The 15,803-nt window shown below is 45.3% G+C and overlaps 1 protein-coding gene across 1 annotated transcript; it reads right to left on the bottom strand.

The window, feature by feature from the left end:
• Positions 1-853: 853 nt before the first annotated feature.
• On the bottom strand, positions 854-2,995 carry VRTN (vertebrae development associated). Its single transcript, XM_010976511.3, has one exon. It carries the CDS (start codon positions 2,993-2,995, stop codon positions 854-856), a length of 2,142 nt encoding a protein of 713 aa, XP_010974813.3.
• Between the last annotated feature and the right edge of the window lie 12,808 nt (positions 2,996-15,803).

Here is a 15,803-nt window from a genome sequence, read left to right as displayed (position 1 = left end):
TTCATTCTTGGACAACGCAAACTCAGTCTCTCTCCTGCCTGGCCCTGTGTGGTCCATCACTGCAGATGGAGCACAGGCTTTAAGGAGAGGCTCAACAGAAAGACAGGGGTCCCCAAGAGCCAGCCAGGCTGGCTGAGGACTGCAGGGTCCATGCAGATGGGCCAAGCACCAGCAAGCAGAGACCCGAGGCCCTCTCTCCCAGCCAGGAGATGGGCCAGCCCTCAGCAATCTGGCTCAGGGCCTTTCCTTGGAGGCCAGTCTTGGTTCTTCCTGTACAGACAGGTCCCTGCTCCCACTCACACTGAGCCTGACACCCTCTCCCTTAGGGGCGCCAGGCAGAAGCCGCTGACCTGCTCCACACTTGATTTCTAATGTTCTTTTGGGAAACCTCTTTGAGTCAGGAGGGTGCCAACCCCCAAAAGGAACTGAAGACATATTCTGCCCAATCGGACAGATGGCCAGGCTACAATACTCCTTTTGTCCCCAGGAAAAGCTGAAAGCAGTTTTAGCTAACCAACCCCCGCCTCAGATCCCCACACATACAGCTTCCAACATCAGCAAGGGGGCCCAGCCAACCCACTCAAATCAAAACAAAAACTAAAACCAAGACACAACAATAAAAATAAGAACAGTAAACTGAAGAGAACATCTCCGGCCCTGTAGTCTCTGCAGGAGGCCAGATGGCTGACCTCTGGTTCTCTCTGCCCTGGAGCCAGGAAAAAACACAAATCTGCCCTTGGATTCAGGGTAGACACTGTAGGAGCAAAAGGGATCCTGGCCAAGCCAGTGGGCAACTCAGGTCCCTGACCCCCTCCAAAGTGGTCCCCTTCCTCCCAGCCATCACACCTCCCTGTCAGCCATCGACCAGGGTGAGGCCATCATAGAGGGCACGCTTCCACATGTAGTAGGTAGAGCGGGCAGTGAGGGGAAAGAGGGCACTGAACTCCTTGTAGGAGGGGAAGCTCTTGGACTGAAAGCGCTTCTGCAGGAACAGCTTGGCCTGGGCCTTGAACTTTGTGGTGGCGAGCATGTCCATCACCAGCACCTGGCCGTCTCCACCACCCACTGCCTCGGCCACCACAGGATGGCTGGTCAGGGACCCACTGGGGGGCCGGCCCTGGGCTGCAGCCCCTTCTTGCAGGGCCCCCTCTCTGGAAGGCCCTCCCAGGGCCTTCGCAGGATCCTCTCCTGAAGAAGCTGCCACCTGTGGGGTCCCTGCAGGTGGGGCCATGACAGCTGTCACATTCCTGCCAGCTTCTTTCTCCTGCTTCTCCTCTGCCTCCTGCATGCCCCCTTTGCCCAAAGTGGGGGCCTGTATATGGAGCTTGGACAGGCCTCTGGGACAACCCCGGGCAAGACTCTTCCAGACCCAAAAGGTGGAGGGTGACAGGCTCGGATAGCGGAGACGGAAGCGACAGAAGGGGAGGTGCCCACTCAGCACCTGCCTGCGGGCCGCCCTGCGCAGACGCCTCTGCCAGCGGGACAGGGGCATCCTCAGAGGCAGGAACTCCCGGGGAGCGGGTGGTCCCCCACCTGTTGCTTTCCCTGCCCCCTCTCCTGCCTCATCCTTGCAAGGGGGTAAGGCCTTCTCACCAACAGATGCTGGCTGAGGCACCCCGGCTGCTGAGAGGGCTGGTGCTGGCTTGAAGCTGGGGTTCCTTCGGAGGGCCTTTCGGCGCCAGTTGTAGTAGGTGGACCGGGAGATGCCAGGGAACCTGCGTTTGAAGCAGCGATAGGGTACCAGTGTATTCAGGGAGATGCAGTGCTCCAGGTACAACTTGGCCCGCTGCATTAAGACCATTCCAGGGCTTGACGCTGCCGGCGAGGAGCATCCCAGCTCCTCGGTAACCTGCTCCTCCGGCAGCTTCTCCAGCTCCTCCATCGCCAGAGCCTCCTTGGAGGCCAGGGCCTGGCAGGCGCCAGAGCCCACGAGCTCGTGCTTCCAGGCATAATAGGTGGAGCGGGAGATCTCGGGGAACCTCTGGAGGAACTGCTGCAGTGGCACGACGCCCCCGTGATGGAAGCTGTCCTGCAGGAAGTGCTTGGCTGAGAAGCGGGTGGCTACCTTCTGCCGGTGCTCCTGGGACTGCCGCCGCCAGCGGTAGAAGGTGCTCTTGGTGACACTGTAGCGTTCACAGAGGTGGGAATAGCTGAGGCCGGGTTCCCGGTTGAGCAGCTCCAGGGTCTTGGCAGGCGGGGGCAGCGAGGCCAGGGCTGGAGGAGTCGGGGCCAGCCCAGTGGTGGCACTTTCAACCTCCACCTCCTCCAGCCCCACCACGGGGGCAAAGTACTGGTGGCGGAAGAGGTGGCTGGTGAGGGGCTGGCCAGCCCACATGATGTGCAGCGTGGCGGGCATGTGGTCACAGCGGCGGGGCCGAATGACGCGGTTAAAGTAGGGCCGGATCTTGAGGTTGCGCATGGGATAGATGGAGTAGATGTTGCGCTGAAGGACAGAGGCGAGGGCGTACAAGTGCCACACGTTGGAGAAGCTGCTAGGAAAGCAGGTGGCTTTGACGTCTGCATCAAAGATGGCTTCTAGCGTGGCAGACGGCAGGCTGGTCATCTCGGGAGACTCCTCAGAGCACAGGGAATAGCGCACAGCCTGCAGCATCACCTTGGAGTCGATCATGCCTTGGAGGTAGTAGTGCCTGTGCAACAGCATCTCCACCACGGTGCGGGCCCGCAGCTCCAGGCTGAGACCTGCGTCGCCCCACAGCAGCATGCTGGCCGCCTCAAACAGCAGGCTGCCCTCACCCTTGCACACCAGCGGCAACATGTTCCGGGGAGCATCCTCTGGATACAGGCTCAGGGCCACTGAGTCCACCTCCAGCACCTGGGGGCCGGGGCCTCCTTCCCGGCAGGTGGGGAGAGCAAAGGAAGACAGGACCTCCTTGGCCTCCAGAGCAGCACCAACAAGACCCTCCAGGCCCTCGGACTCCACTGCCTCCTGCAGCTCCTGCAGCACCTGCTGCACCAGCTGCTCTCGAGATGTCATCCTGCCGAGGCAAAGAAGAGAGGGCAGAGGTCAAGACGAGACGAGGTCCCCATATGATACCCAGCAATGGTGCCTCATCCACTCCTGTGCCTTCTCCCTCAACATAATGCCCATCTACTCCCATTCCCCCACAGCAGATAATGGCTGGTGCCTCCTGGGGCTTAATTACTCAGTGGTGCTAAGGAAGAGCTTGGTCTTGGAGCCTGGCTTTGAATTCTGGTTCTCACATTAGCTTGAACAAGTCACTCAACCACTCTATGCTTCTGTTAAAATGAGGACAATAATAAGTGTCTACTTTATAGGATTGCTGTGGATATAAATGAGACAATGAAAGTAAACAATGGAGATAAACAGGTATATATATATATCTCCATCCATCCTTAGAAAAGTACCTGGGGTACATAGTAAAGTATTATAGAAGTGGTAGCTATTATACATTAGAGTATCATCTAGTACCGTACACATTATAGAGTACAGGTATAAAAGCTGTAACTCTACCTGTTAAAGACTGTCAATCACATACAGCCAAAATTGGTCTGCCTTTCCCTAGAACAGTGATTCTCAAAGTATGTTCCATGGACCATTGGGGTTCCCTGAGACTTATTCAGAGGGGGTTGCAAGTTAAACCATTTTCATTAAAATACTAAGATATACTAAGATAACAACACTGTGATTTGCCTTTTTCATTGTTTTAACATTTGAGTAAAACTGTAGTACCTTAGCATGAATCGAACTAGAAAGCATTGTTCTTCACCACGGTGTAGTTGCAGTTAGGAAAAAGAAAGCTACTTCACTCAAAAATGTCCTTGATGAAGCAACAAAGATTATTACTATTTTCTAATCACAACTCTTAAATACTTGGCTTTTCAATATTGGGAGTGACAAGACAGGGGTACCCAGAGCATCTGCTGTGCACTGAAGCATAATACATGAGTAACAACTGTCTGGGTTGTATAATGAAACTGGCTGCTTTTTCATGGAATGCCATTCTTACTTGAAGGAAAGATTGAGAGGCATTAGTCATTTGGACTTGGGTACATTTGGCAGGGATGTTCTCAAAAATGAGTAGCATGAGCCTGTCACTTCAAGGAAAACTACTATTTATGGCCAGTGAAAATTTTTGAGCTTTCATTTGAAAATCAGAATTTTGGAAAAACTATATCCACTACAGTGAGCATGACAGCTTCCCAATACCTAAAGATTTTTCTGATGGGATCAGTTGTGACACTAACAAATGTAACTTTATATTACTTAATGTGATGGTCAACATTTGGAGATCTGCATCACTTAAATGAATCATATTTCACAAATAACCCATGGGTGGTGCATGGGTAAAAGATCCATTCAAAAGAGAAAAGAAAACAATGGATTTTAATAGTGTACAAAAGTTGCTGGATACTGTTTCAGATTCTGTATTATGACAAAGCTTTGAGGAACCACCACTTGTCAAGTTTTGGTGTAGTTATCAAAGAATATCCACTGAGGTTGGGGTTTCAGAGCACGAGCCACGCGCCCTCCTTATATTGGTGCCTTTACAGAAAAGGCTGCACTTCCCTTCACCACCAAGAAAAAAAAAAAAGATATCCACTGGAAAAGCTATCAAAATACTCTTCTTCTGTCCATCTACATGTCTGGATGAAGTTGGATTTTCTCCTTATACTTCTACCAAAATAACGTATCACAACAGATTGAATGTAGAGGCAGGTGGGAATCTATCTCTTGTCAAACCAGGTAAGTACAAAGATTTGAAAAATTTAAAAGAATGCACTGGCCTCACTAAATTTTTTGCCCTGGAAAAGTTTTGTTGTTTTTTTTTTAACAAAAACTATTATTTGTTACTGTGTGACAGGTTTTTTCTTTTTTAATAAATAAGTCTTTTCTAAATGTCTTAATTTTCATTTTGAATGTAACATACATTGACCAGACGTAAGCTATAGAAACAAAAGCTCTTCAGAGTCTTTCATTTTTAAGACCTCACAGGAGTTCTGAGAGCAAAAAGTTTGAGAACTGCTGCCCTGGAACAAAGTCTTTTCAAAGGGGTAGCAGCAGCCTAGCCACTGTGTTGACACAGATCTAATAACTAAGATTTACTATTTGCCATTGCACTGTCCTAATCCTGGCAGCTGAACTTTAAGATGAATACTACCATTAGCGCCAATTTACAGGTGAAAAAACTGAGACAATCAAATTTAGGCTCATTTGCCCAATTTGCCCAAAGTCCTCACCTAAGTGGTGTAGCCAGGAGTTGAAACCAGATGCTCTTTAAGGCCTGTGATTCATCTACTGCAGTTTAACATGCCAGCCTCCTTTCAATACAAACTAATCATCCTAATTACTCGTAGGTTTTCAGTGTTGTATTGCAAAGCAGAGTTACATTCCTCTGTGGGCACTGTTTTTAAATTAAAAAGGAGACCATTATCCTTTCTCAGATCTTTGTTCTCAGAGTTCATTAAATTCCTTTAGATTAGCCTTAGGTTTAAAAATTGTTTGGGTGTATATATTTGTCAACTCATTGAACTGCACACTTAAAAGGGATGTTTTGAATTCTTTCAAGGGAGGTGTTTGAGTGTAAATTATGGTTCAGCAAACTTGAAAAAAGTTTTAAAGAACCAAAGCTGTACCACCATAATTTTACTTGATAATCATAAAAAAGAAAGCTTTTTAAAAACTAGTAATCAGAATCACCTTTAGATAAAATTCCTTGCCTGTAGTTTTTTTTTTTAATGGGTTTATTGTAACAAATCTCGTCTAACCTCTCACCAAATTTCTATTTGCATCACATTATTTGACCCTAGAATTGGGCTTTTAATCTGTTTGTCTTTTATATACTTTATATTTACTTTTTTTTTAATTGTTAAGTTTTTTTTGGACTCAGGAGATAAACTTCACTGGGAGCACTTCCATACACGATAAAAAACTAAGCCCTGAGGAACACACTGTACACACAGAAGAGCTTTTTCATTCTGGCAAACAACAAAGATGCTGGGCTTTTTTGTTTTTCTTGCATGTCACTTGTTGAACGCTGTTCCACAGCTGCATATAAATGAGCGCTCTGCTCTGCTAGATATTTTGCAAACAAAATTATGAAAATAGCCACCATTTACCTGCTGCTCACTATATGCATTTAACTTAGGTGATTCAACCAAAATTTCACAGAAAAAAAATTAAGAGGGGACAATTAATATAAATTGCGTGGGGGATTCCTCCTGCCCTTCCACTCCGTGAGCAGAGCATAACATTCCCTTGAGTGATTACAAATTTCTGTGGGCTTAACATTGAGTGAGCATTTGGATGCTTTTCTGAGGTAATTTTATTTATACGTGGTTCTCACTTTTCTTCCACATGAACCTACAACTCCGTCCACACCTGCACTTCCACTAGGATGGCAACTCCTAGTTCACACCTGGAGAAACGGAGGCTTGAGAGTTAAGTAACCTTTCCAAGACCACATAGCTATTGAAGCCACAAAACCTAAGCAATCTGATGCCACAGCTACCTTCCTAACCCCTAAAATTCCACCACCCAGGGAAATACATGGCCCCAAATGCTCATCATGCACAGAATGCAGAAACACATGGATTCTTGGGGCTTTGAGACAAACCTGGTCATTTTACAGATAAGGAAATAGAGGTCCAGAAAGGTAAAGATGACTTGCCTGAATTCACGCAGCAGTATCCAGACACCTTCCAACATGTCCAGATATACCACATTTCTTCCTGTGCAAACCCCACCCCCCTCCCTCCCCTCCCCTGTCCCACCCTACCTACTCTTCCTGGTCCCAGTCCCACCCCACTCCACCCTATCTCATTCCTTCCTCTTCCCCAAAGAGGTAAGAGAAGATATGAGTAGGTAATACCCTACTTCTTTTTATCCTCAAGAGCTTGCTGAGGAAACGTAGCTCCCTGGACACACTCTTCACCTCGCGTCAACAAAGGTGGGTCTGGACCAGAAGAGACTGGGGCAGCGGGGAAAGGCCAGAGGCGCTATGGGGAAGCTAACCATACTTAAGTAGACAATTGGTTGATGGGGTTCAGGTGGAACAGTCTTTTCCGCGATGGCAGAGCCGATCTAGAGATTACCAGGTGCCTTCATGGAAAAGGAGCAGAAAAAAAGTTAATCTAGGGGCTTTGCCCAGCTGGCCTCCCCTGGCCCCACAATTCTTGGAAGGGATCTAAAAAGACATGAAACCAAGGAGGCAGGGCTCCTCAGACTCTGCAGGCTCCCCTGGCTTGAGGTTGGAAGGGAGAAAACAGGACATCCAAAAAGCGTCCAGCCAGCACCTTAGCACCTAAGGACTCTGAAGCCAAGGAATGAATGAACGGACACAGGCAACTCTGCAGGCGACTCAAAGCCTCACCTTCACCAAGGCCCGCTTTCCTCCTCCCCCACTCTCATTTCAAGCAGATGGGGTCTCAGAGCCCAGGTTTGGCCTCTGTCCCTTGCATTTTAAAAGGGGTGAGCCAGGGCTCTGGCAGGGCAAGGGAAGAATGGGCCAAGGGATCTGCTGACACAATGCTGGTTAAAGTCTCTGGCCTCTAGAACAAACACCTTCCCTGCCAGCCTCATCCTGGGCTCTGCATCCACTCACCAAGGACCCCGTGTTCTCCTCAGCCCCCCTCTTTTCATCCCTCATATAGTGGCTCTGTAGTCTACAGCCAGTCAGGCCCTACTAGCATGAGGGAGGGCCACACAGGTCTCAGGAAGGCTGGCTAAGACCGTGGTAGGCCAGCTGGCCTCTCACCCCACCTGGCTCTGTGCCTCTCTGGCCTGCCCTCCAGTCCCCCAGTTACACTGGCCTGGCCCCTGGGTTGCGCCCCTGGCTCAAGGGAGCGCCAGCCATCTTGGCTTTTTCCCCGGTGGCCAGGAGGCCCCACAGGGCATGGACGGCCACTGGGCTAGGTGGCAGGAGAATCCCATGGCTGTGACTTCCCAAGGAACCTCCCACCACCAAGGGCAGCGGGAGCGCCTGAGGGCACTGAGATAGGTCTGAGGTCGCCGAGTCAATCACACCTTGGGAGTTACCAAGTTCAGTAGCTCTAGAGGACCACGTGTCTGGACGGGAAGGAGAATGGGGAGTGTGGCCCATGAGGGGAAGCAGTGCAGGCCACCAGGAGGCCATGGGCGGCTGGCAAAAGAGCTGGCTGGCTGGGGCCATCTGAAACAAGGGACCCAACTCGGGAACCACTGGGAGTCTGGGGAGGGGCCGAGGCCAGATCATTGTGCTGGGTGGGGAGGGGAGATAGGCAGGCCGGTGGGGGTGGGGAAGGGCCTGGAGGTGGGGGTGGGGAGAGAGAACTTGAAACAAAGCCTCACCTTCCTCTACACACCCTCACCCGCACACGTGCACCCGCACACATGCACTCTTGCAGCATCTTCAGAGTCACTCCTTAGTCTTTGGGCCCACTGGTGTCCCAAGTCTACCCCCTCACACCCCGGGGGCCTCCAAGCTGCATGAGGCACCCACCCTTCCAAATTTTGAGGAAACGTCTTAGTTTACTGACCTCGAGGGTGGCCCAGAGCCCAGGGGGCATCCACTTCTCTCTCCACCTTCCAGCTTGGGACATTTAAGTCACCCTGCGGGCAGCGTCCCCAACTAAGCACCACTCTCACTCCAGAACAGGTTTCGTATCTGTGGTGGACCATTGAGCATGGATCGTCTACAGCCAACTGGCCGGTGAAGAAGCGGCTTAGGCCACTCCCCCCAGGAAATCGCCCACCCTCAAGTGCTTCGGTCCCAAGATGAAAGAAGTGCAAATTCGGGGGTCACTTCCAATGGTAAAGTGATAGCAGCTATTGTCTCGTCCACTCTACCCAGCTGGGGGTGTTAAAGCGCCCTGACCTAGCTCTGAAACAGACCCCAAACTGCCCAGGGAAAACTTGAAAGAAAGCTGAAAGATTTGCAAAGAGTTTGGGGGGAGGGGAGGAGAAGGTTTAGATAGAAAGACCTAAGAAAAGAAAGTCTGTGGACAGGCTGCGGGTGGGGGGCGGGGCAGGGAGCAAAACTGAAGCCGGGAAACTACCCTTGGATGATTGGTCAGAGAACTGGAGGCTCCCTGAACCCAAAAGCTGCATCTCTTCCGGAGGCAACTCCCCCATCCCTGGCCCTGCAAGACAGGAGGCTGGAGAACTCACTGCCCCCACCTTGGTACAGGCCCTCTTCCCTTTCAGAAAGGCTTCCATCCCCACCTTTCTCTGAGCATCCCCCAGCCTTGAGGTTCAACACCTCTCACTCCCAAAGTGTGCCTGTGCCAAAGATGCTTCAGTCTGGGCCCAGGGCACCTATCCAGGACACCTGGTTTTCTGAACCCCACAGGAAGGTAGGGGCGTGTGGCACCTGGGGCTTCCGTCCCTCCCCACAGCTCACCTCAGCCCAGAGGCCTCTGATCATCCTGGAGGAACCAGTCCTATCCGCCCGTCCAGTCCCTGCTGGTGGGGGAGGTGAGAGCTGCCAGATTGCAGCCTTTGGTGGTAGCTCCCCCCAGGGGCTTTCCTGCCCAGCCTTAACCCTTTGGAGTGCTGGGGCTAGCAGCTTCTCCTGAGCCCACCCACCTCTCCTGTATCACCTTATCCTTTGCTACCACTGTAAAATGCCCCCCAGTGACAGCTGTGCCCCAGCTCCACTATTGCCATTTTCTTTCTGCCAATCATGAACCCTACACTTATCACCTAAGTCAAAAATCCTTTATCAAACACCCATTCTCGGGAACGCTGGAATGAGGGGGCCACCAGATTGAACTCAAGTCCAGTCCCTGGATCTTAGTCATACCAGCCCCACCCACCATGATGGCAGTCGCCTGAGGCAGTGGTTTAGACTCCTCCTGGACTTGGATTTGAATGCCAGCCCCGTCCAATACTAGAGTACGGCCTTAGGCAAACTGTTTAAACCCTCCTAGCCCTGATAGAGTGGTTACTGGCGCAAAACATTTACCCTAGAGAGTTCATTTACCCCCTAGATTTGTTGGGTAGATTTAATAAGATAAATTTAAAGCATTTAGGACTGTGCTTGGCACAATGCAAGTATATTCCAGTTCTCAATCTCTCCAGTTAATTCGAAATTAAGTTCTTAATATAAAAGCAGTACTTAAAAAGTTTCAGAGAATGGTCGTTACTTTGTAGAGGAGATGGGATTACAAGATACTTTGTCTTTCCCCATGATCCTTCTGTTATTTGACAATTTATAAAGAGCCCACATTACTTGCTATCATTTAAAAAAGCAACAAAAATAATTTAAAATTCCTTAAGAGGCTAATGGAGTCTTTAAAAGTATTTTTTTAAAAGAAACTATGAAAAAAAAAAGAACTATAGTGATAAAAAGGTTTTTGGTGCTTCCATTACTAAAGAGTCTTATTTATAGACTAATTAGGAAAATGTAGAATAATTGGGAAAAATTTTAAAGTAAATTAGTAGGAAGGGAAAATTACCTATAATCTCATGATCTAAAGACAGCTATTGTGAACATCTTGGTACATTTCTTTCTAATCTAGTTTCTTTTATTAGAGTTACACAAATTAAACTTTCTCTTTACAAAAGACTCAAACAGTACAGAGTAAAAAATTGAGCACATTGAGCAAATCCTCGCTTTCAGTATCCAACCCATTCTCTTCATGTGTTTATCTGGCCGGTTCCTTTTTCTGTGCACATACACATGTGTATATTTCTAGTTGCTCTGAATATTTTTATCCTATGTTAAACATTTTAAACTACTCTGACTAATATATATTATGTATATACATAATATGTATAATATACATAAATGATATCTAAATAATAATAGTCCCTCATCTGCAGTTTTGCTTTCTTTGGTTTCAGTTACTTACGATCAACTGCAGTGCAAAAATATTACATGAAAAATTCCAGAAATAAACATTCATGAGTTTTAAATTGTATGCTGTTCTAAGTAGCATGATGAAATCTTTCGTTGTCCTGCTCTGTGCCACCTGGGAAGTAAGTGAATCATCCCTTTGTTCATTTTATCCATGCTGTATACACTACCCACCTAGTTAGTATAAGGAAAAACATAGTATTTATAGGATTCAATACTACCTGGGGTTTCAGGCATCCACTGGGGGTCTCAGAACAGGGGTCCCAGTGGGTAAGGGGGAGCCACTGTTTATTATTTAAAATGCTTGTAAAAATGCTTTAGTTCAGGAATTTACTAAAGGATTCAGGGTTCAAATTTCAGCCCTGTTCCCTATCTAGTTTCTCTCCACAGAAGCAAACAATATTGTTTCTAGGGTATCATTCCAGAAATATGTTTAAACAAGCAAATCGCTCAGAGAGCACTTTTGTCCTTTCTTTAAAGCACAAATGGTAGTACACTGAAGACTTATGCACGTTGCTTTTTGCACTTCAGTTTTTTACCCACAGCCACCACTGTTCAATAAAATGTAATGACAGACACACATTACTTTTATACTTTCTAGTAACCATATTCGAAAAGTTAAAAGGAACAGGTGAAATTAATTTTAACAATAGATTTTATTTAAACCAATATATCAGAAATACTATCATTTTGACAGAAAATCAGTGTAAAAAATTGTTAATGAGATATCTCATGTTCCTTTTTTCGTACCAAGTCTTCAAAATCTTGTATGCATTTTCCACTTACAGCATATCTCAACTAAAACTAGACACATTTCCTGTATAGCACAAGGAACTATATTCAGTAGCTTGTAATAACCTATAATGAAAAAGAACGTATATGTGTATAACTGAATCACTATGCTGTACACCAGAAGCTAACACATTGTAAATCAACTGTACTTCAATTTAAAAAAAAGAAAGAAAGAAAGAAAGAACTAGACACATTTCAAATGTTCTATAGCCTCATGTGGATGGCAGCAAATATTTTAGCACATACCTAGCTGTAGCATAAACTCTATTTTATAAATGAATATAATGTACTAACTACCCAGTCCTCTGCTGATGGAATTTAAGGTCATTTTCTTTTTCTCTTAAACCATGCTACAGTGGGTGACTTGCATATACAAAATTTTGCACATGTAGGTATACCTATACCTTAAAAGTGTATGTATATAGTAATTTATATGGGTTTTACCAATTTTCCCTCTGTAGAGGTTTTACCAGTTTATTTCCCCAAAAACAAAGTCTGAGAGTATAGTCGCCCTACCCCTAAGTGTGTTATCATTTTTTTTCAATCTCTGCCAATCTAATAGGTGAAAAATTCATCCCTCAGTATGGTTTTAATTTACACTTTTTTCATTGTGAGTAAAGGAAAGCCTTTTTCCTACATTTACGTTGCTTTTCTGTGACTATCCTTTGCCTATTTTGCTATTGGGTTATCATCCTTTACTTATTGATTAATGAGAGTTTTCTATAAAGACAGCCCTTGGTCTACGATAGGAACTAGAAATATTTTTCTCTTAGTTTGTGGTTTGTAATTGGACTTGGCTTATGGTGGTTTTTATTCTGAAGAAATCTTTTTATTTTTACGTATATTGAACTTATGTTGTCTTTTCTTTACTGGATTTTGTACATTTAATTTAAACCGTTATGATGGAGTGTCAAAATTAAGGGCCTGGTCTTAAGATCCCAGATTCCCAGCAATAATTAAGCCAACTCCTACAAGTAGACATCTTTAGTTAATATATACCTTGCTTTGAACAAAATTCAGATTTAGGAAGCAGATGAGTTCAGGGTAATCCTTCACTTATAAAAGGACATACAATAGAAAAGCCTCCTTTGCATAATGAGCTAAGTAATTAGCTATGTTCAAATTTACCAGCTTTCCAGGGGTTGTGTAAGTGGGGGTTCACCTGTATTTGCATCAGCTACAGAAAACAAGTCCTGTATTGAGTGAAGTATTACTTATTGAACACTGACTGTATAGTGAAAAGCCTGAGCTTTGCAGTGTAACAACAGGGTTGAAGTTCCAGCTCTGCCCTCTATGTGCCCTTGAACAAGTTTTCTCACATCTCCAGACCTAATTCCTTACTTTAAAAATGATGATAATAATACTGAAGAGTTTGCTATGGAGATTAAATGAAAAACTACTTATGAAGTTCTTAGCACAGGCCTAATGATAAAATGCTCAGAAAATGACACTGCTATTAGATTTAGCTGTCTTCCTTACTCATTCTCTTTCTATGGAGATTTAAAGAATTCATCCATCTGTCATTCAATGAATTCAGCTACTAAATGCTTTATTAAATAATTGATATAATTAGTCTATCATTCATTCAGTCACTTATTTAGTGATTCATTTACTCACACATTCACTGTCATTCACTCAACTGACATTCATTTAGCGGATATTTGAGCTCCTAATAGGGGCCTAGTCCTGGGTGTAGCCCTGTGGCCACAGTGTTATCTATGGACCTGATTCTAGAGTCTGAGAGTTGATGTTCAAAAGGCTTCCCATTCATTCCACAGCACAACAAACACCCGTGTTCACTGTACACGAAGGCTCTTTGTCCAGTGGCTGCTAGTTTTAATTCCATGACATCATAACCTCCTAATTTCCTTTCTTTGTTCCTTTCTCTCTTTTCTCCTTTTCTCTCCTCCTCCACTCTTCCCTTTTACCCTGTCTTTGCCCAGGACTCTCTATCCTTGACAATTACCAAGACAGATGACCACTCAGATTCTGGAATTGGACCAACCTGTCCTCCACTTCCTATTTAAGGGAACTTAGATGTGGCTCTCACTTTCCTCATTTGTAAAATATATCCACTCTATTCAATATCCACTCTATTCAAATGATTGAATTAAACAGTGACATCACTCCTTGGCTGTCAAGAAACATTCAATACCAGGGAGAAATGATGATCAATTCAAATCACATTAGTTGAGTATCTACTCTACATAGTCATTATGTTCAGTTCTGTGAAGACACACAAAGAGTAATGTAGTCAGGTGGGTCCATAGTAAGTGGTCAAAAAGAACTTGCTTTTACCAAAAAAAGAACAAGTATTTCTTGAGCCTCTCACTCCTGGACACTGGCATTCCTCAGAGACCTGTGCTGAGAGGACTGTCAGGTTGATGCTGGCTTCTCTGGTTTCATGTGCAACACCAATCTGGCATTATTTATGGCTTTAAAGTCATTTCATTTTGATTTGAATGTAGACTGGGTATGAGTATACTCTAAGTAATTAATGTTAAATTTGTTAGAGGTGATAGAGTAAGAAAATGTTCTAAATTTTCAAATGTATTTGTAAGAACTTAGGGTTAAAATGGTAAGACCTCAGGTATTTGCTCTTTAAAAATCAGAGAAAAAGAACAAAGGGTAAAGTGTATACTGCAAAATGTCAGTAATTATTGAATCGGGGCTTCATTTTACCATTCATTCAGGGTGGTTCATTATGCCATTTTCTCAGTTTAATGTGTGTGTAATAAGCTTTATAATTGGAAGTCTGAATATCTATTTTTTAAGTTATTTTTTATTTGTGGGGAGGGGAGGTAATTAGGTTTATTTATTTATTGACTTTATTTATTTTTTTAATGGAAGTCCTGGGGGTTGAACCCAAGACCTCGTGCATGCTAAACACACACCCTACCACTAAGCTATCCTCTCCCCACCTTGAATACCTATTTTTGATGAATAGGAGTATCACTTTATGGAAATAAAGGGGAGGGAAACTTACCTGCAAACAGCATTCCACTTAGTCCGAGAGCAGGCAGCCCTGTCCTTAGCCAGGAAGACAGCATGCAGAGGGTGGGAAAAGTCATTGGACTGACACCTACTTTATTTACAGAGCCTTTGTTAGGTGCCCTTGGGGTGATGGACAGCAGCAGTTGTCCTCAGGCAATTTACCTGGACAGGGACGAAGGCTTGTGGATAACTAATCCCTCCCCTATCCCAAGGAAACTGGCACAGGTACTCCACTGGAACAGCTAGTCCTCTGACAAGAATTAAAGGGCTTGTGGTCCTCTCCTCCCAAGTTCATTGCATTTCTTCTGTCACCTCAATTGATTTCAGCCATAAAGAGGAGGCAAGACCACAGACCAAATCCGAGGTCACCCAGTCACTCTGTTTGTAATCTCAGGCTTGGTGCCCTTGATCTTGGTAAATTTATTCCTAATTCCCTCCACTCCACACACAGTTAGCTCCTTTTATTAGTTTCCTTCTAGAGTTTCTTTTTGTAAGTATAAGTACATGCAAATATACATTTTCCTGTAGACTTACAATTAACAACAAAGCAAACTGAAAATAGAGAAAATTGCAGTGTTCCAGGTAAAGAGTGAAGTAAGTCTGGGAGTTGTTAGTGTATAGATAAGCTCTAAAGCCAAGGGAGTGGGAGAGATAACAGAGGAAGAAGAGGGGGAAGAAGAGGGAAGAAAGAAAAGGGACTACCCTTTAGATTCAGCTGGAGGAAGAAAACAGAGGCAGAAGGAAAAACCCAGGGAAAATATTTTAAGAAGAGGGGAGCAGTCAACTGTGATACCTGCTCCTAAGATATGAATAGATCTGCATGAACCAACCTGGAAATATAGCCACATTAAAGAGGAAGTTCAGAGTGAAATATATGTTATGATCCCATTTTTGCAAACTTGATATGTACATACACATGTTCAGCAAGTAGAAAGAAGTCTGGAAGATTTTAAGAACAAACTAACAGGCGAAACCTGGTAAGCTTGTTTGTGGGAAGAGGTGGCTTTTTTACTTCGCACACTTAAGTTTTGTTTGCATTTTTTACCACAAAAATGCATTCTTTTGGTAAATAAAAAAAGACTTGTAAAAGGGAGAAAATACTGTTTAAAACCGTCTATATTCAAATTTTCTGAGGCTGGAGAGAAGGTGATTCAGAGAATTGGCTTCAGAATCTAATAAACAGGAGTTTAAACCCCAGAG

This window comes from Camelus dromedarius, chromosome 5, assembly GCF_036321535.1.
Source record: "Camelus dromedarius isolate mCamDro1 chromosome 5, mCamDro1.pat, whole genome shotgun sequence".
Lineage (NCBI taxonomy): Eukaryota > Metazoa > Chordata > Mammalia > Artiodactyla > Camelidae > Camelus > Camelus dromedarius.
This window is presented reverse-complemented; position numbering and strand designations above follow the sequence as displayed.

Coding starts and splice junctions, on each gene's coding strand:
- VRTN (XM_010976511.3), bottom strand. CDS start 2,995: ATGACATCTCGAGAGCAGCTGGTGCAGCAGGTGCTGCAGGAGCTGCAG.